We start from the raw sequence: 20,106 nt of genomic DNA, 5'->3' as shown, positions 1-20,106 counted from the left end.
CCGATTGTTTTCCCGGGATCACAATCGAACCCTTACACGTTGGTTTTACACTCGGCTCACCAACCAACCCAATACTCTTGATTCAATGCCCCGATTGAACCAAGCAAAGACAAAGGTGTAGATAAAAGAGACAAACAGAAAAATACAGCTTCTCAAAAGCAGATAAATGGCAATATGAACAATAACGAAGTTAAGAGCCCTCAAACGCTTTTAAGTTGGAGAAGAGGAAGGGCTTCTTAAACTTCTGGTCTCCTCTTGAGTGAGTAGTCGACTTGAATGCAGGAGGAGAAGGCTTTTAATTGCTGGGAAGATGTAGGTGGATGCAGTAAATGCAGATCTTCCTCTTTTTCGTTGAAGAACACGTTGCAGAGCTTGAATGCTTGATTAGTTGGAGTGGAATGGTTCTTCTCTGCCTTGCTACAGTCTTCTGTGGCTATTTAAACCAACCCCCACGGAAACTAGCCGTTAGAGAGCTTTTTCTGCCCGTTCTGTACACTCTGCGCAGCCTGACAATGTGTCCGTTGGTGGGTTAGAGTCGACTCGCGCGATCAGGAGTCGACTCGGCTGTAGCGGGAGTCGACTCAAGCTTTTCCGGAGTCGACTCGGCAACTGTTCCAAATTTGAATTAAAGTTGCCTTCACGACTGGGAGTCGACTCGTCTTGACCTGGAGTCGACTCGCCAACTTCTGGAGCTGACTTGGCAATTTCGGAGTCAGCTCATCCACTGAAGTCCGTGGATCCAATTTTGAATTTGATCCACTCGAGTCGACTCGACTATCCTGGGAGTCGACTCGAATCTCAGAGCCCGAACTTCCGATTCTCTGTCTTTTGGCTCGTCTAGTCTTGGAGTCGACTCGAACTTCCTCGGAGTCGACTCGGCTCTCAGTTTCCGAAACTTGGTCTTCTGCCTTTTTGATGTGAAGCTGTCTTGGAGTCGACTCGAGCTGTCTGGGAGTCGACTCGAATCTCAGAGGCAGTAACTTGGTCTTCTGTCTGTTGATGGTCGCGGAGTCTTGGAGTCGACTCGCATATTGCGGGAGTCGACTCGAATCTCAGAGTCCGAAAATTGCTCTCTGACTTTTTCTTGTGTTCCTCTGAGAGTCGACTCTCACCTTCTTTGGAGTCGACTTGCCATCCATCGGAGTTGACTCGCGTTTCACTGGAGTCGACTCGAATCTCAGACCCGAAAACTGCTCTGACTTTTTCTTTGTGTTCCTCTTGGAGTCGACTCTTACTATCCTGGAGTCGACTCGGTGAACATCGGAGTCGACTCGCGCACTTTGGGAGTCGACTCGTTGACAGGTTCTGAGTTGAAGCTTTCTGTTCTTCTGTCTGTTCTCAGTCGGAGTCGACTCGTACAGATCTGGAGTCGACTCGAGCCCGTGCCAGTGAACTTGATACGCTTGGAGTCGACTCGTGATACTCTGGAGTCGACTCGAGTCTCAGACTTTGGTTCAAGCTGACTTCTTAACTTATCCAAAAATTATGAACCAAGTCTTGAGACACTTAGACAAGATTTTCACTGAAACACTTAATTGAATTCATTAGTAAACAAGAAATATACTCAATTGCTTTGATTTCATCAAAATCAAATAGGGTTTTAATCAATCACTCCACAATCTCCCCCTTTTTGATGATGACAAAACACTGAGTATATGTAAAGTGAATTGCACAATAAACAATGAAATAAAATCCATAAATGAATTCAAATGTCTGGTAATTCAATTTATCCAAGCTTGAAAGGAGTGAAACAATAAATTTCGGAGTTAAAGCTCCCCCTTTCATTTGGAATTATATAAGCCTTCATATTATACAATCAATTATTTGGCTTATATGTCATTAATGATTTTGCTTGATTAAAATTCAGATTCTCCCCCTCAACATATGTATTCTACTATGTTTTGATTCTTTGAATTTCCTTTTAATGCTTTGAAGTTTTTGAACTGAATTTTTTTTGGTTTTTAGAGGGAAAATCTGTCAATTTGTTCTTGAGTATGATTCAGCTAATCTCCGAATATCCCTTGAATAGATTCTGGAGATTACTCCATTAGGAGCCCCAAAAGAGAGATAATGAGCCTCGGGGTACCGAATCCACTTAGAACAAATTTGTGTGTTTTAAGAGTTTATCTTTTTATTGATTTCCATTGATTCCTTTTACATATTTTATACATATTTTTCTTCCTTTTACATATTTCTCCCCCTTTTTGTCATCATATCAAAAAGGAGGTAAACAGAACACACAATCAAACATAGATCAAAAGGCACATTATTGAAGAAAAATGCGGCTACTCATTGTATTAATTTCTATGTAAGTACATTTCAGAATACAATAAGTAACGTAAAGCAATACATGTCAAAGCAAAATACAAAAAGTAGCTACGGTCTCCTCGAGGATGTAGGTCCTCCTCTCGAGGATGTATCTCCTCCTCTCGAGGATGTGACTCCTCCTCTCGAGGATGTATCTCCTCGAGGCATGCGCTCCACGAGTGATTGGACCGCATTGGTCACGTTCTCTAGCTGGCGAATGATGGCCTAGATGGCCCTGCTCTGTGTTGTATCCAGCTCGAGTACTGACTTCTGCAGTCCGTCCAGCTTGTCGATGAGCACATTCGACAAGCGCTCGGCCCCTGCGGTGGTGGTGGACATGTCACGGCCGATGTCATCCCGCATCTGTCGAGTGGTGCTCGTGACCTCACTCATGCTGTGGAACTGGGCCTGTATCAAGGTCCTCATGTTGTATATCTCTTGCCGCACCTCAGCCGTCATGTCTGTCACGGCTGTCAGGGAAGGGACCAATGCGGAAGATGTGGGCGCAGGAGAGGGAGTAGGCACCGCACCCCGGAGCTCCTGGAGCAGATCTCGGACTATCTCCTGCCGCAGCTCCCGGAGCTGCTCAGACGAGATCCGGACCTCCATAGGCTGAGTGGCTGAGGAGGAGGGTCCGGCTGAGGTGGTAGGAGCAGGAGTGGATGGAAGATCTGGATGGTCTGGAAGGTCTGGGTAGTCTGAATCGGGCTCAGGACTGGGGGAAGGTCTGGTGGTCTGTGAGGTGAGGGACGACTTCCTAACCCAGATCCCCTCTCTCTTTCGAAACCCCATCCTGTGTAGGGTCCCTGCACGCGTGCGATCAGTCCATCGCAATGCGCGAAAGGGCTCCCCCTCAGGAATGGGAATCTCGTACTCCCTAAACAGAAGGGTGAATATCATGCCGTATGGGAGGGTGAGCCTAGGTCTATCTAGGGGCTCACGCATATACCTATAGATGAGTTTGGGGAAGTTGATCGGGGTGTCCTGAAGAATATAAAACATAAGAGCTAGGTCTCTCTCATTTACAAAATCAAATCTCCCTGTCTTAGGGAAGATGGACCTAGACAGTATACTCAAAAGGATTCTCACCTCAATCGGAAGTGAGCTAGCAGAAACCTCGTCTAGAGGTGACTGGGGTGGATGCCCTAGAACGGCCGTAAGGGCCTCAACCCTGTCCTCAGGGTGTGTGGGAGCCACCCCTACTAATGGAAGGTGGAGGATGTGGGCAATAAGATCCTCCGTAACAAACAGAGGGACACCGGCTACTGTGCCCTCGATACCCCCATCTCCCCGATGGACGGTACCATAGAACTCTCTAACAAGGCCAGGGTAAGTGGGGAGATCTAAAGTGAGGAAGTACTCTAATCCCTGTGCCCTAAGCCTATCACCTATGGTGAACCCTTTCCGGGAGAGATAGTCGAAATCGACATATCTCCCGGTGGTGACGGCCTTCCCGGCCAATGGCCTCGCGGGAACCGCCCTAGGCGGGGAACGAGCCGGAGGTGGTTGCCTCGCGGGATCGTGCCGCGCCTTGGAGCGCCGCTCGGGACCGGCCTCGGGTCGGGACCTCTTCCGGACAACGGTCTTACGCGGCATTATGACCTAGACGGAATGAAAAACCTAAAGGACGGAGAAAGGTCGACGGAGGAGGCTTAGGACCGACCGGGGGCGACCTAGGAAGGGATGAAAAAAAAAAAAAACCGAAGAACCGGTGAAAGATCGACGGAAAAGGGGTTGGAGACGATCGGGGACGACCTAGGAGTCGGCTCTAGGGCTTTTGAACAGTGGCGGCTTGAGAGAAAAGTGTTTTCGAAACGACAAATCTAGGGTTAAAAAGTCGGATCCCGACTGCGAGTCGACTCCACTGAGTCGCGAGTCGACTCCACTGAGTCGCGAGTCGACTCGACCTCGAGTCGACTCCAGAATATGCGCGAGTCGACTCTCCTTATGCGCCTGTAGACTTCGAGTCGACTCCCGACTATATGCGAGTCGTCTCCCCCTCTGCTGCCATCTTTGCGAGTCGACTCCCGCAAATGCGCGAGTCGACTCCCCCTTAGGAGCCGACTCTGAAACTTACTCAAGTCGTCTCTAACTTTGGCACGCACCTAAAAATCATGCTTCGTTTGTGCCAAACGAGGGAAAATCACTAAATTAGGATCTGATTTGATGATCATTGAAGAGAAACTCTATTTTAACCACAAACTAATCATCAAAATCAATGAATCTAGTGGAAACTACCACTAGGATGGATCAATCACTCCTAATCCCCTCCTAAGCACACTAAACCTCTCTTCACTTAGGAGTTTTGTAAAAATGTCTGCTAATTGATCATCAGTACAAACAAATTGGAGTGTCACATCACCATTCAATACATGATCTCTTATGAAGTGATGTCTTATCTCAATATGTTTAGTTCTTGAATGCTGAATTGGATTTTTAGTTAGATTAATGGCACTTGTATTATCACAATTAATGGAAATTTTATCTTGTTTAATGCCATAATCTTCTAGTTGTTGTTTAATCCACAAGATTTGAGCACAACAACTCCCGGCTGCAACATATTCAGCTTCAGCAGTAGATAATGCAACCGAGTTTTGTTTCTTGCTAAACCATGAGATAAGGTTTTCTCCTAGAAATTGACACGACCCGCTGGTACTTTTTCTATCAAGCTTACATCCAGCGAAGTCTGAATCTGTGTATCCTATTAAGTTTAGGCTAGATTCTTTAGAGTACCATAGCCCTATATTCTTAGTTCCTATTAAATATTTAAAAATTCTCTTAACTGCAACTAGATGTGATTCTTTAGGATTAGCCTGATATCTAGCACACATGCAAACACTAAACATAATATCAGGTCTACTTGCAGTAAGATACAATAAGGATCCTATCATACCTCGATACAGTTTCTGATCTACAGATTTACCTGATTCATCTTGGTCTAATTTGCATGATGAACTCATGGGGGTGCTGATTGATTTGTTTCCCTCCATATCAAACTTCTTGAGCATCTCCTTGATATATTTGGCTTGATTGATGAAGATGCCTCCTTCAGATTGTTTGATTTGGAGTCCAAGGAAGTAAGTCAGCTTTCCCATCATGCTCATCTCAAATTCACTCTGCATCAAGTTAGCAAATTCTTCGCAGAGACGATTGTTAGTAGCACCGAAAATAATATCATCAACATAAATCTGTACTAACAGCATATCTTGGTTTTTCTTTTTCAGAAAAAGAGTTGTATCTACATTACCCCTAGAGAACTCATGTTCTAATAGGAATTTGCTAAGTCTCTCATACCATGCTCTAGGTGCTTGTTTCAAACCATAAAGTGCTTTGTTCAATTTATAAACATGATTAGGGTATTGATGATTTTCAAAACCAGGAGGTTGTTCTACATATACCTCCTCATTAATATACCCATTTAAAAATGCACTTTTTACATCCATTTGAAATAGTTTGAAGTTCTTAGAGCATGCATATGCTAATAATAATCTAATAGCCTCAAGTCTAGCTACAGGAGCAAAGGTTTCATCAAAATCTATACCTTCTTCTTGATTATACCCCTTTGCTACTAGTCTAGCCTTATTCCTTATTACGATTCCATTTTCATCTAGTTTATTTTTATAAATCCATTTTGTACCTATAATTGGATATTCAGAAGGTCTCTCAACTAGATTCCACACTTTGTTTCTAGTAAATTGGTTTAATTCTTCTTGCATTGCATTTATCCAATTTACATCATTTTCGGCTTCTTCTATATGTTTGGGCTCAAAGTGTGAGACAAACGCTAGATGGTTATTTAAATTCCTAAGGGATGCTCTAGTCCTAACCGGTTGAGATGGGTCATCTAGAATTAGTTCCTTAGGATGCCCGTGAGCATACCTCCAAGCTTTAGTTAGCCCATGATCCACAATAGCCTCTTGGCTTGATGATGCTCCTTCAATCAATTTTTGATTATCATCTTGTAATGTCATTTCATCTATCTTTTCTTCAAGAATTTCAGCATCATCATCAAGGTTAACTTTCTTACTAGAGGAGATGTCACTAGAATCATCAAATACCACATGTATAGATTCTTCTATAACTAGGGTTCTTTTATTAAAGACTCTATAGGCTTTACTAGTCGTAGAGTAACCTAAGAATATGCCCTCATCAGATTTAGAGTCAAATTTACCTAGATTATCTTTTCCATTATTATGAACAAAACACCTACATCCAAAAACATGAAAGTAGTTTACCTTTGGTTTTCTGTTTTTCCAAAGTTCATAAGGTGTTTTCTTTATAATGGGTCTTAATAAAACTCTATTTAATATATGACAAGAAGTATTAATGGCTTCTCCCCAAAAGTACTTAGGGAGGTTACTTTCACATAACATAGTTCTAGCCATTTCCTCTAGAGTTCTATTTTTTCTCTCCACAACTCCATTTTGTTGTGGTGTCCTAGGTGCAGAAAAATTATGAGTTATTCCCTTTTTACTACAAAACTCATTGAATAACTGATTTTCAAATTCGGTACCATGGTCACTTCTAATGGCTATTACTGAAGTATCTCTAGCATTGGTTACTTCCTTATGAAACTTTTTAAATACTGAAAAAGCTTGATCTTTATGTGCTAAGAACATAACCCAAGTGTACCTAGAATAATCATCTACAATAACTAGACCATATTTATTTCCACCTAGGCTTGTTGTTCTAGTTGGTCCGAATAGGTCCATGTGTAATAATTCTAGAGGTCTAGAGGTAGAGACACATTTTATGGATTTAAATGAGTTCCTAGATTGTTTGCCAAATTGACATGCTTCACATATTTTGTTCTTTTCAAATTTTAATTTTGGCAAACCTATCACGGAATCTCTTTTAACTAGTTTAGTTATTGTGTCCATGCTTGCATGACCTAACTTACGGTGCCATAACCAACTAGCATCATTATCTTTAGTTTCATTAACAACTAAACATTGGTTATGTTTTGCAAGATCTTCAAGGTCTACAACATACACATTTCCACGTCTAATTCCTTTAAAGACTAAACTATTGTCATTAGGGTTTGTTATAATGCATAGTGATGGTTTAAACATAACATCATACCCTTTATCACATAATTGACTAATGCTTAACAAGTTATGCTTAAGACCATCAACATATCTAACATTATCAATAAAAGTAGAAGGGGTGATTTGAACTTTACCAATACCAATGATGTGACCTTGGTTGTTGTCTCCAAAAGTCACAGCACCTCCCTTCTTAGCTTCAAGGGTGAAAAATTGATCCTTATCACCCGTCATGTGTCTTGAGCAGCCACTATCCAAATACCAGCAGTTTTTGTTGACCTTGGCTGCAAGACACTCCTACACAAGCAAATCATGTCATCTTAGGTACCCAAGTTTTCTTGGGTCCTTCATGGTTAGTCAAGTTGGTTCCTTTTGGAACCCATACCCTTTTAATTTTTCTTTTTGTTTTACCTTTCCTAAAATTACACACATTTGCTTTATGACCTATAGTTCCACAACAAAAGCAGGTTATTTTCATAGTTTTACTTTTCCCAGCTTTAACAAAGAAGTTACTAAGAAGTTTTTGTTTATTTCTTGGTTGATATCCTAAACCCGCTTTATTAAATACTGCTCGTTGACTATTTAGTATCATATTCAATTTTTCTGAGCTATATGTAAATTTTTCAACTAAGGGTTTGTATTTGTTAAGTTCTTTGGTTAGTGTTTGATTTTCTGCCTTTAGATCATTTAGTTCTTTTGTGAGATCCTTGTTTAAGATTTTTTTATGGTTTTTAAGTTCTGAGAGTTCCTTAGTTAGTTTTTCATTATCCTTAGTTAAGGTATTAGTCTTTTGAGTTAAAAGTTGGTTGCTTGTCTTAAGGTCTATATTTTCTTTGGTGATTAAATCCTTATCCTTAACTAATTTATCGTATTTATGTAGGTATGATTGATTAGTTATTTTTAGTTCTTTATTCTTAAGATTTATTGCCTTATATTCTATCATTAATTCATTAAAAGCATCATAAAGTTCATCAAATGTAAAATCAAGCTGTGTTTCGGAAGTTACCTCATTTTCATTGGCCATGAAGCAGAAATTGGCCTTCTCTTCTTGTTCTTCATCCGATGATGAAGATGATGTGTCGGAGTCTGATAGGGTGGTGACAAGGGCTTTCTTCTTCTTGTACTTGCTGCCCTTCTTTAGTAAGGGACACTCAGCTCTGATGTGTCCCGGCTTTTTGCACTCATAGCACCCAATCCCCTCATTTTCCCTTTCCTTACCTTTGTCCTTGCGGTAGGAATTTGAGGGGCCTCTCCTTTGATGATAAGCCTTCTTGTGGTTGATGAATTTTTTGAACTTGCGCACAAGAAGTGCCTCACCATCATCTTCCTCATATTCTTCTCCTTCACTGCTGCTACTGCAAGATAATTCCTTGTTAGATGAAGTAGATTTCAGAGCTATTACCTTTTTCTTGTGGGAGGACTCTTCCTCGTTGTGTTGCTTCATGGTTAGCTCGTGCGTCATTAAGGATCCAAGAAGCTCCTCGAGTGGTAATTTGTTCAAGTCCTTGGCTTCTTGGATTGCCGTCACTTTAGCTTCCCACGACCTTGGTAGACACCGAAGGATTTTCCTGACAAGCTCACTGTTAGTATAGTTCTTGCCAAGGCTTTTTAGGCCATTGACAATGTCAGTAAACCTAGTGAACATGCTAGTGATTGTCTCATTAGAATCCATTTTAAATAGTTCATACTTATGAACCAATATATTAATTTTGGATTCTTTAACTTGATTTGTGCCCTCATGGGTCACCTCAAGTCTATCCCAGATCTCTTTTGCAGAGTTGCAAGTAGAGACCCTATTGAATTCATTTCTGTCTAAGGCACAGTAAAACACATTCATAGCTTTAGAATTTAGTTGTGCCTTTCTCATGTCATGTTCATCCCAATCATTTTCTAATTTGGGTACCGTGATACCCTCTACATATGTGGATGGGATGTATGGGCCATTTACTACAATGGTCCACATCTCATAGTCTTGGGCTTGGATGAATATTCTCATCCTAGCCTTCCAGTATGAGTAGTCGGATCCATTAAAGAAAGGGGGTCTTTGGGTGGACTGACCCTCAATGTGGAAAGATCCAAATGGGGTTGTCATTTTGATCTTTTAACTCTTGGGTGGAAGAGTTTAGGCTCTGATACCACTTGTTGCCCAGATAGACAACCCAAGAGGGGGGGTGAATTGGGTTTTAAAATAATTTTAACTATTAAAGCGTTTGTGGGTGACTAATTAATGCTTTTTACAAGATGATTAATTAGTTGCTGTGATGTGTATGAAATGAGAGTAATGGTAAGAGACAAGCAATCACAAACACAGCTTTTATAGTGGTTCGGAGCTAACCCTTGCTCCTACGTCCACTCCCCAAGTCTCTCTTGGGAATTCACTATAACCCCTTGGATTACAGCCGGTTGTTTTCCAAGCTCACAACCAAACTTGTTTTTTTACGAGCTCACAACGAACTCGGTCGGTTTTCCCAGGCTCACCGACTAGAACCAACCCCGATTGTTTTTCCGGGATCACAATCGAACCCTTACACGTTGGTTTTACACTCGGCTCACCAACCAACCTCAATACTCTTGATTCAATGCCCCGATTGAACCAAGCAAAGACAAAGGTGTAGATAAAAGAGACAAACAGAAAAATACAGCTTCTCAAAAGCAGATAAATGGCAATATGAACAATAACGAAGTTAAGAGCCCTCAAACGCTTTTAAGTTGGAGAAGAGGAAGGGCTTCTTAAACTTCTGGTCTCCTCTTGAGTGAGTAGTCGACTTGAATGCAGGAGGAGAAGGCTTTTAATTGCTGGGAAGATGTAGGTGGATGCAGTAAATGCAGATCTTCCTCTTTTTCGTTGAAGAACACGTTGCAGAGCTTGAATGCTTGATTAGTTGGAGTGGAATGGTTCTTCTCTGCCTTGCTACAGTCTTCTGTGGCTATTTAAACCAACCCCCACGGAAACTAGCCGTTAGAGAGCTTTTTCTGCCCGTTCTGTACACTCTGCGCAGCCTGACAATGTGTCCGTTGGTGGGTTAGAGTCGACTCGCGCGATCAGGAGTCGACTCGGCTGTAGCGGGAGTCGACTCAAGCTTTTCCGGAGTCGACTCGGCAACTGTTCCAAATTTGAATTAAAGTTGCCTTCACGACTGGGAGTCGACTCGTCTTGACCTGGAGTCGACTCGCCAACTTCTGGAGCTGACTTGGCAATTTCGGAGTCAGCTCATCCACTGAAGTCCGTGGATCCAATTTTGAATTTGATCCACTCGAGTCGACTCGACTATCCTGGGAGTCGACTCGAATCTCAGAGCCCGAACTTCCGATTCTCTGTCTTTTGGCTCGTCCAGTCTTGGAGTCGACTCGAACTTCCTCGGAGTCGACTCGGCTCTCAGTTTCCGAAACTTGGTCTTCTGCCTTTTTGATGTGAAGCTGTCTTGGAGTCGACTCGAGCTGTCTGGGAGTCGACTCGAATCTCAGAGGCAGTAACTTGGTCTTCTGTCTGTTGATGGTCGCGGAGTCTTGGAGTCGACTCGCATAATGCGGGAGTCGACTCGAATCTCAGAGTCCGAAAATTGCTCTCTGACTTTTTCTTGTGTTCCTCTGAGAGTCGACTCTCACCTTCTTTGGAGTCGACTTGCCATCCATCGGAGTCGACTCGCGTTTTACTGGAGTCGACTCGAATCTCAGACCCGAAAACTGCTCTCTGACTTTTTCTTTGTGTTCCTCTTGGAGTCGACTCTTACTATCCTGGAGTCGACTCGGTGAACATCGGAGTCGACTCGCGCACTTTGGGAGTCGACTCGTTGACAGGTTCTGAGTTGAAGCTTTCTGTTCTTCTGTCTGTTCTCAGTCGGAGTCGACTCGTACAGATCTGGAGTCGACTCGAGCCCGTGCCAGTGAACTTGATACGCTTGGAGTCGACTCGTGATACTCTGGAGTCGACTCGAGTCTCAGACTTTGGTTCAAGCTGACTTCTTAACTTATCAAAAAATTATGAACCAAGTCTTGAGACACTTAGACAAGATTTTCACTGAAACACTTAATTGAATTCATTAGTAAACAAGAAATATACTCAATTGCTTTGATCTCATCAAAATCAAATAGGGTTTTAATCAATCACTCCACAGTAGCAAAGATGTGTCCTTTGATGTTGTGATGGCATGCTTGTGAGCACATCAAGAATGGTGTTCCATGGAAACCTCATAAAATCGGATGGACTTGAGATTACTAAAGTGGATGGTTCATGCACAAAAATGTATGATTAAAATGTTTAAGTCCATTTGCGACAAAAACTACATTAGCCTTAACAAAGATGATATTAAAGATTTTAATCAAAAGAAACTTAAAATAAGAGGGCAAGAGAGTTTAGGTCTGCTAAACTGGTACTGGGTGCTGTGCTAATCGGTGACCAATATGGTACAGTACCAGTTCAGTACTATACTGACACATGATATGGTATAGCATATCAATCATCTGATTGGTACACTATATTCTTTTTCTTATTTTTTTTTTTTTTTTGTTTTTAGTTACTACTTTAATCATTGTGATTGTTTAATTTGTGATTTTGATATTGTCTTTTTTGTCATCAAATGGATTTGAAGTATAATTAATGCAATTGTCATATAACTGAATGAATGAATACATACATTTAAATGTACATATAATATATCAATGGACGTCGAGCATAAAGTGTGTACTGACATCTAAAAATTTATGGAGTGTTTATTTCCTTTGTAGATGTTAGGATCACACTCGTAGTTTAAGCCTTGGATGTTACTCCACCTTTCTACATAATCTGCTTGATATCCCTGCATCCCGTTACCTACGCATGCTAGACAGCCACCTTGATGTTGATCCTTTGTCTGATACCGGACTGGCCATCCGAAGATCGCAACAACAAAATTTGACTCGTAAGCTGCATGAGACGATGGAGGGTAATAACCGCTTGAATATGACATCTCAAACAAAGGATATTCTTGTGAGTCACAGCCTGGCTATGTGAAATAGGATCTGGTGTTTGATTCGGATCTAGAAGCAACAAAATTTGACCAGTAAGCTGCCTAAGACAGTGGCCACTTGAATATGACGCCTCAAATGAAGGATATCCATGCAACTCATAGCCTGGCTATGTAGAATAGAATCTAATGTCCAAGTTGGATCCAGAGACGTCTAGGGATTCTACTTCATGTGCGAGGTTATCTGCAATAGCAGCATCGTGTTCTGAACGATCTCGAGAGGCGGGCTTTACTAGGTTATACATTGTGGTCCCTATCCTGTGGCATGACTGAACTAGAATTCACTAATAAATCAAAGATCTTGAGGCCGAGTCATGCAATTGTACCATGTCCACCACTACATCCCTAGCCATGAAATGCATCATTGCTCGAACTATCATTATCCTCATCGCTGGTATCATGAGGCGATCTGGACAACCGGCCACTCGAGGACTCACTGGTCTCTAAATCAGAGTGAATAGACGAGTTATCCACTCTCTGCAATGGAACTGCAGTTTCTTTTCCTTGTTCTTTCTTGCTGACTTGAGGAATTTTCTTTTCCTGGATGCCTCTGTTTGCCTAGCTCTGTTGGGTGGTTTGACTCCACCTACCACCCAGACTAGCCCTATTTGCTCGATTAGAGCAGGTATTGTGGTAGTCTTTTCTCAACAAGTCGGTCAAAATTCTAGAAGGATGTCCCAGACATGGAGTTTTGCAATGATGATCGGCTTTCTTTCCAGTCTCCGTGGCTGTTCGACTAGATGTGAGTGTGGCATGTGTAGTTGTCTATTGTTTTGCATCCAACCCAATCTTCCTTGCTATGAAATTGGTCAGTCCAAGGAGGCGATCCAGGCTCATCAAGTTTTGGTTGCTATTGGTTCTCAAGCCAACCAATTATCGGATCCTCATTGTATATGAAATCATTGTGGAGTGGATCATTGTACTTCAACTCTATTTCCTTTTCGCTACACTTCAATCCAAGCCTCAGATTGTAATGAACATATACCAAGTCATTCAAAGTTGAAACGCTTATGTGTGAGGCAATTTCTCTGTCTGCTATGGATCATGGCAAAGGTAGACCAGTTGCACTTGTAGCCACTGGAGGAGACCGTCTGCGAGAGAATTTGGATCGCCAACCTCCTTAGGATTTCGATGATTGCCTAAAATGAAACTACCATCCAGTTATAAATTCAATCAAGCAAATTGCATATCAGGCACAACTTATCATAAAACTTAGTTATAGTCGATGTCTGAAAATGGATATTTGCTAATCACTACTTATTTTTAAAATTTATTTCGGTTTAGGTTGATACTTATATGATTATGCCCAAATTTAAATAAATTGCTATCAATTGAGATAGCAAGTATTATGCATACCACCAAGCATGATACTAATTTTTAGAAAATTTTTGGTCATTATTTTATTTATTCTTATTTTTAACCCAAAAATATTTTTCAATCTAAAAGTTCATATATTTAACAAAAAATTGTGATTTTGGCTTGCGTAGACCATTTGTAGATCTGCAGCTTGTTATAAAATCATGCTAAAATTCAAAATTTTGGCACAATCTCCCTTGGATTTCCCCATTTTTGGCTGATTTATGGCATGAAGAAAGAAAAAAAAAATGGGGACAAGAGGGAAGGGGAGAGGGCTCTTTAATCATTAAAATCTCCTCTTTTCACAATTTTTGAGTGGAGAAAAAATAGAGAGAGAGAGAGAGAGAGACAAGGCATGGGAGACCTTTGCCTGCCTCTCAATCATTTGAGAGGGAGTGGGGCCTGACTCGCTTTCAACCATCTAGTTTGGGTCGAAATTGCCCGATTTGGTCCCTGTTCTGTGCCAAAACGCCAAACCACCCTGGTTTAGGGGCAATAGAACTCGGTATGCTTAGAACTAGGCCATTGGGGGCGGTACGACATACCATGAAGACAACTGAGGATCTTGAAGATGCTAAATTACTGGAGTTGCATAAGCTGGTGCTAGAGCAGCAACGGTAACTCTTGAGTGTCAATAAATGCCTTCATCTATGAACTGCTATGACTAAATCTAGGATTGTTCAAGTCTGTAGACCAAGCTGCACAACTTGAGCTTTAAACTGGAGTTCTATGCGAATTTGCGCCTAGAACAAAACAAGCACTGGAATTGCACCAAATTGCAGGCAGTCATTTATTTGCAATCAGGCACACCCCAAGATGGAGAGATGACCATAGATCAGAGCAAAAAAATAAAAAGCAAGACACCTGAAAGATGCCTCTTACATCTATTACTAAGATGTGGTATATATATTAGTGGGATGTGAGTTTTGCTATACTTGGAGACTCAGCCATGGTTTAAAGAACGTATTCTAATTAGTCACTCTCTGGAACCATTCTGACACATGGGAACGAGAATCACATTACCAATTTTCAAAATGCAGTTATGCTTCTAGGGAGCCATTAGATTTTTTTTCAATGATGTACTTAATTTTCTTCTCATCTACTAACAGGAACATCCTGTAGGATATTATGGTAGTCATGAAATGGTAGAAGCAGGTAATTGATAAAGAAAATATAGCAGGTCATGCCATACACCATACTCTTGTGATAGCATAATTATGAAATTCTGGGTCATTCAAGATTAATTACATATATTAGTGGTTTGCTAATTGGTATATGAGGATGCATGGGAAATTGTTATATATAAAGTCCTATCAGCTGTCAGTACCTTCTCACTGTACTGTTTCTATTGAATATACAATCTCTCTATGACGTAGCCATCTCATGCTATAGGAATTACCTTTTATTCTGTTCCTATAATCATCTCCTTGTTTGATCTGGGAGACAACTTGCAAATTTGATTTGTTGAATATAAATTTAGTACTTTATGAAGTTATGATTACACTTTGTTGCTTTATATGAAAACTCCTGGAAGAAATCTTGATGAGAAACTTGATAGTTCTTTCAGTGAAGGGAGGAGTTTGCTAAGTTTAAATTTTTGAGCTTTCAGACTGTTTTTACTTGTGAATCTGAGAAATGGTCATACAGTATTTTCTTAGTAGTGAATCAAGCATGTGTTTCGAACTACTATATATTTGTGTCCTTGTGTTTTTCAGTGGTTTCATATGTTTCTTAGACAAAAAGTTGCCTAATGCTTCTTTGGTTTCATATCATTTTTCCCTTCTTTGCTAATTACTTAATTCCGTGCAGGACAAATTGAGAGGCATGTTGAAGATACGGTGGATGATTACTGGGTTCATTGTAGCAGATATTCGGTACAAGTTTCAGAACAGAGTGTCGAAGTCCTATCTGGTGATACAGGTCAGAGAGGCATCTCTGCACTTGATCTTCTAGCTTCTGCATATGGGGATACATCAGACGCTGAGGAGGAAGAAATTCTGCATGAGAAGTCTGCTTGTACTGATGAAAATGATATCAAGGACTCCCCATCATCATGCAAACCAGATGAACATCCAAACTTCGGTTCAAGAAAGGATCTGAATAAGGAGATAGATTTGTCCTTAGTTGGAGCAGATTGCCAAAATGGGACTGCTCAAAATTCTCATTGTACTGTTGGTTCAGATGATTCAAGTAGACTAACAAATGTTGGTGCTGGAGAGAAATGCCAGCTGAAATTGGAGTTCCATGGCAGTAATCAGCCAGAAAATGCAAAATCTGCTGGAGCAGATAGTTTAGATGATAATAGGGAAATCACAACTTCTAATAGTTCAATAAAATTCATGGAGGAAACAGCAGATTTTAGTGACAGGGAAGCAGAAGGTGGTTGCCATGCCATTGGAACTGCTGACAACCATCCGAGCAGCATGAAGATGGGGAACCCAGATTCTGGTTCTGAAAATCTCTCCATTCAACCTGATGTCTGCTGTGACTCATCTGAACCAACAAAAGGTACTGCTGTAACAACTCTATCAAGGAATGCTGATAATACTAAAATGACGGATTCAGCCTTACCGGTCATGCAAGCATGCGACAAAGATTCTTCTAGAATGCATGTTTTTTGTCTTGAACATGCTGTGGAGGTTGAAAAGCTACTTCAGCCAATAGGTGGTGTGCATATTATGCTTTTGTGTCATCCAGGTGAGTTTGGGAACTTTTTATGCATCTATTTCTGCGATCAGTGGTACCAGGTTAATTATTTTTAATTTTTCTGTCATTTTTAGTTCTGTTTTATTTTTTATGTGTCTATATTCATATATTTGCATCACCACTTCTATATCATTTTTATTGTTATGTTATTACTTTACAGTCTCTATGTTTTCTTGTTATGTTTATGCATTTATCTGCATAAATTGGCAAAATAGTTGGTTTTCACAAATGAATCTGAACTCTGAAGTTATGATCCGCTGTACTGTCCAAAAACCTTTTGTGATCTTATGTTCAATAATAATGAGTTCTTTATATTTATTTTGGCTATAATTCAGTCTTATGTAAGATATGGTAAGAGGCCTAGCAAGCATTTGACATGATATATTGATATTTTGTGAAGCAGTCCAACTCATTTTTGATGCATGATGGAGTTCGTATTTCACTTATGATTGCCTGAAAGTGGTGCTAGGAGAAACTTGAAGGCTGTGACTCTAAATTAAGTTCCTGCTAGATATCAGATATAAGATTATTTTATTTAGTTCCTTTTTGTGATAAATTCATGCCGTATATTATTAACACAGGTCAACATAATTCTTAAGGAAACCCTGAAAAATGTATACATTCCCAGTTCTTTTATTCCTGTCACCTTTACATAGGAGCTACTTTGGTGGTTACACCTGTAAGCAACAGAGCTTTGCTCCAAATGTTTGCCTGGATAATTTTTGCCTTTGGCTATGGTTTCTGTCATAACAAACTAACTTTTTTCTTTTGTATATTTATTTCTAAGTCATCTTCCATACCTTCATGACTTTTTTGCACTTCATAAAGTCCTTCCAAATAGGATTTGTAACTGCAATCCATAGGAAATCTAATTTTCTCAAGTTTCTGGTTGGTAGAACAGGAATCTGAAAATTACAGGTTCGGAAGATTTCCATCTCCGTGAACTAAGGGCCAACTCCATGACTCAGTCTTCAAGAACAAATTACGTGAAAGATGAAGATCGGAGTAAACTTCTATTTTATGAATTGGGGTTTGCCTTAGTGGTCATATGCCTCTACCTAGCAACCGGAGGTTGTGGATTCAAGTCTTGTATGGTGCATCATCTCCAAGAATATAGACCTAGGTACTATAATACGGGTGGGACTCCCTTTCTCTCTTCCTCAAAAAAAAAAAATCACATAGAATTACGTAAATTACATACTCCAAAGGTTTTGTATTTATTTTTAAAAACCCCTAATATTCGTCCTTTCTCAGTAGGAGTCTTGTCTAAATTTATTTTAAAGGAACAAACTCAAAAGGGAATCAAAAGAAAAGAAAAATAATCTGCGCCCCATGACCCAATTTAATGAGTGAAGGGGGGAAAGGTGTTCAATCATTTATTGAACCTGTAGATAGCTGAATAACCCATAGGATGTAGTTGCAGTCCTTTTTCATCTTTCCTTCTCAAATTGTTCCTGTGAACCTCTTCTTATCTATGGCATGCATCAGGTACTTACTATGTCAATTTATCCCTTCTAGAAATTTGAAGACGCTTCATTAGTATTGTCCATTGAATGACCTAGAGTGAGAAGTAGATATGTCCCTTCCCTTTTCGTTGCCTTTGCTTCCTTTGCTCTAATTCTACATGTTTCTTTTCCTGAATAAAATAAGTTCCTTTTGGCTGGTGCTTTAATTGAATGTTGATGTAACTGCCACTTCTGTGGTTGAGAAAATGTCATGCTAGGTATCTTTCTGAAGTCACTGACTTGCAGTAATCAAGTTATTCCAAAATGCTTAGATACCTATGCATTTTTCTTGGTAGGCTTTACCGCTTTAGCATATTTTGTATATCTCACTAGAAATGTTCACCGTATGGATGTCTGTTTTTCATTGAGCATTGGTTGTATGCAAAAATAGTCTTGAATTTGATAGAATTACGGAAAGAGTGGTCTTGATGTTAATGCTTATAGTTTTTGTAAACTTTGAAGTCTAATTATAGCAAGAGCGGTCATGATGATAAGACTAAAATGCTATGCATGTATCATTTAGTCAGGTTGCAGATTTAATATCTTCATTTTCTCTTGCAAAATCTTATCCTTCCATTTTCACTTGCGAAATGTCATCCTTCCAAGTTTTTAGACCTTATATGTGACTTGCCAAAAACTTTGTCCAGACTATCCTAAAATAGAAGCAGAGGCGAAACTATTGGCAGAAGAGTTGGGAATTGATTATGCTTGGAAGGATGTTCATTTCAAAGAGGCCACTAAGGAAGACCAAGAGAGAATCCGAGCAGCCTTGGAAGATGAGGAAGCCATACCTATGAACAGTGACTGGGCTGTGAAATTGGGCATCAACCTGTATTACAGTGCTAATCTCAGCAAGTTCCCCCTCTACAGCAAGCAGATGCCATACAATGCAGTCATATACAAGGCATTTGGCTGCAATTCCCCAGGCAACTCCCCAGCAAAGCCGAAGGCATCTGGGAGGAGAACAGGGAGGGAGAAGAAAATAGTTGTTGCCGGTAGGTGGTGCGGGAAGGTTTGGATGTCAAATCAGGTTCATCCATATTTAGCTCATGGAAATGAAGCTCAAGAGCATGATCATGTGGAAAAACTATACTCTCAAAGCACCAGTCGAAAGTCTAAGGCTGAGACAGATTCTGAGGATGCGCCTTCCAAAAGCATCCCATCAACTAGCAATGCAGCCGCCGCAAGAAAATCTGGAAAGAAGAGGAAGAAGCCTCCAAGGAAGACGAGCAACAAGAAAGCCAGACGCACCCAAATAGAGAACCCAGAGAATATGGAGGATGCGGCCGGGACTCCCTCGTCACCATGTGGAAGGGTTCTAAGAAGCAGCCGCTCGAAGCATGCCGAGATGGCTAGCCGGAAAAAATTGAATCTGAAAGATGAAGCTGAAGGGGGGCCGAGCACACGCCTCCGAAAACGGCCATCGAAGTCCATTGAAGAGGTCAAGACTAAATCGGCAGGCAGGAAGCAGAATATGAAGAGGAAAGCAAAGAAAGCACAGGCTACAAATCCTGTAACCAAGGACGAGGATGGGGAGTATACGTGCGACATCGAGGGGTGCTCGATGAGCTTTAGCACAAAACAAGATCTGACATTGCACAAGCGCGACATCTGCCCTGTCAAAGGATGTGGTAAGAAGTTCTTCTCGCACAAGTATCTGGTGCAGCATCGGAAGGTGCACATGGATGATCGCCCGCTCGAGTGCCCGTGGAAGGGGTGCGGCATGACGTTCAAGTGGGCGTGGGCAAGAACAGAGCATATAAGGGTCCACACTGGTGACCGGCCCTATGTGTGCCAAGAGCCAGGGTGCGGTCAGACGTTCCGTTTTGTGTCAGATTTCAGCCGTCATAAGCGCAAGACAGGCCATTCCATAAGAAAGGGCAGGAGATGATGACTGGTGGGGACTCAGATGTGTTATTGTAGGCCGCCTTCTGATCTTGGGGGAAAGAAAAAAAAAGAGGAAAAAAAGTTGGAAGCTTTGCAAGCTGTCTTATGCAAATGCCACTGGTAGGGCGATTAGGAATAGGGTAGGAGCGTCGCTGTATTCTTCTTTTCATGTTAAAACACTAATCTGCTTATTGCCGGGGCTCCATTGGGCCCACTTAATTTACTTTAATTCTTAGGTATTTGCTTTGTGAAACAAACTGAAATTGTCCAAGATAAAAAAAGGCTGTACTGAATGCA

At 41.0% G+C, this 20,106-nt stretch overlaps 1 protein-coding gene across 1 annotated transcript in view; it reads left to right on the top strand.

Moving 5' to 3' along the window:
- REF6 (relative of early flowering 6) overlaps positions 1-20,106 on the top strand; it is a 32,839-nt gene extending 12,733 nt beyond the window's left edge. Inside the window, exons 6-7 of the mRNA XM_008798919.5 lie at positions 15,521-16,408; positions 18,570-20,106. Coding sequence (XP_008797141.3) covers positions 15,521-16,408; positions 18,570-19,813 — 2,132 coding nt within the window. The 3' untranslated portion in view covers positions 19,814-20,106. The remainder of the gene's footprint in view (positions 1-15,520; positions 16,409-18,569) is intronic.

Source organism: Phoenix dactylifera, chromosome 11 (assembly GCF_051530095.1).
Source record: "Phoenix dactylifera cultivar Ajwa chromosome 11, Ajwa_hap1_PhDact_Kaust_v1.1, whole genome shotgun sequence".
In the NCBI taxonomy this organism is placed as follows: Eukaryota; Viridiplantae; Streptophyta; class Magnoliopsida; order Arecales; family Arecaceae; genus Phoenix; species Phoenix dactylifera.
This window is presented reverse-complemented; position numbering and strand designations above follow the sequence as displayed.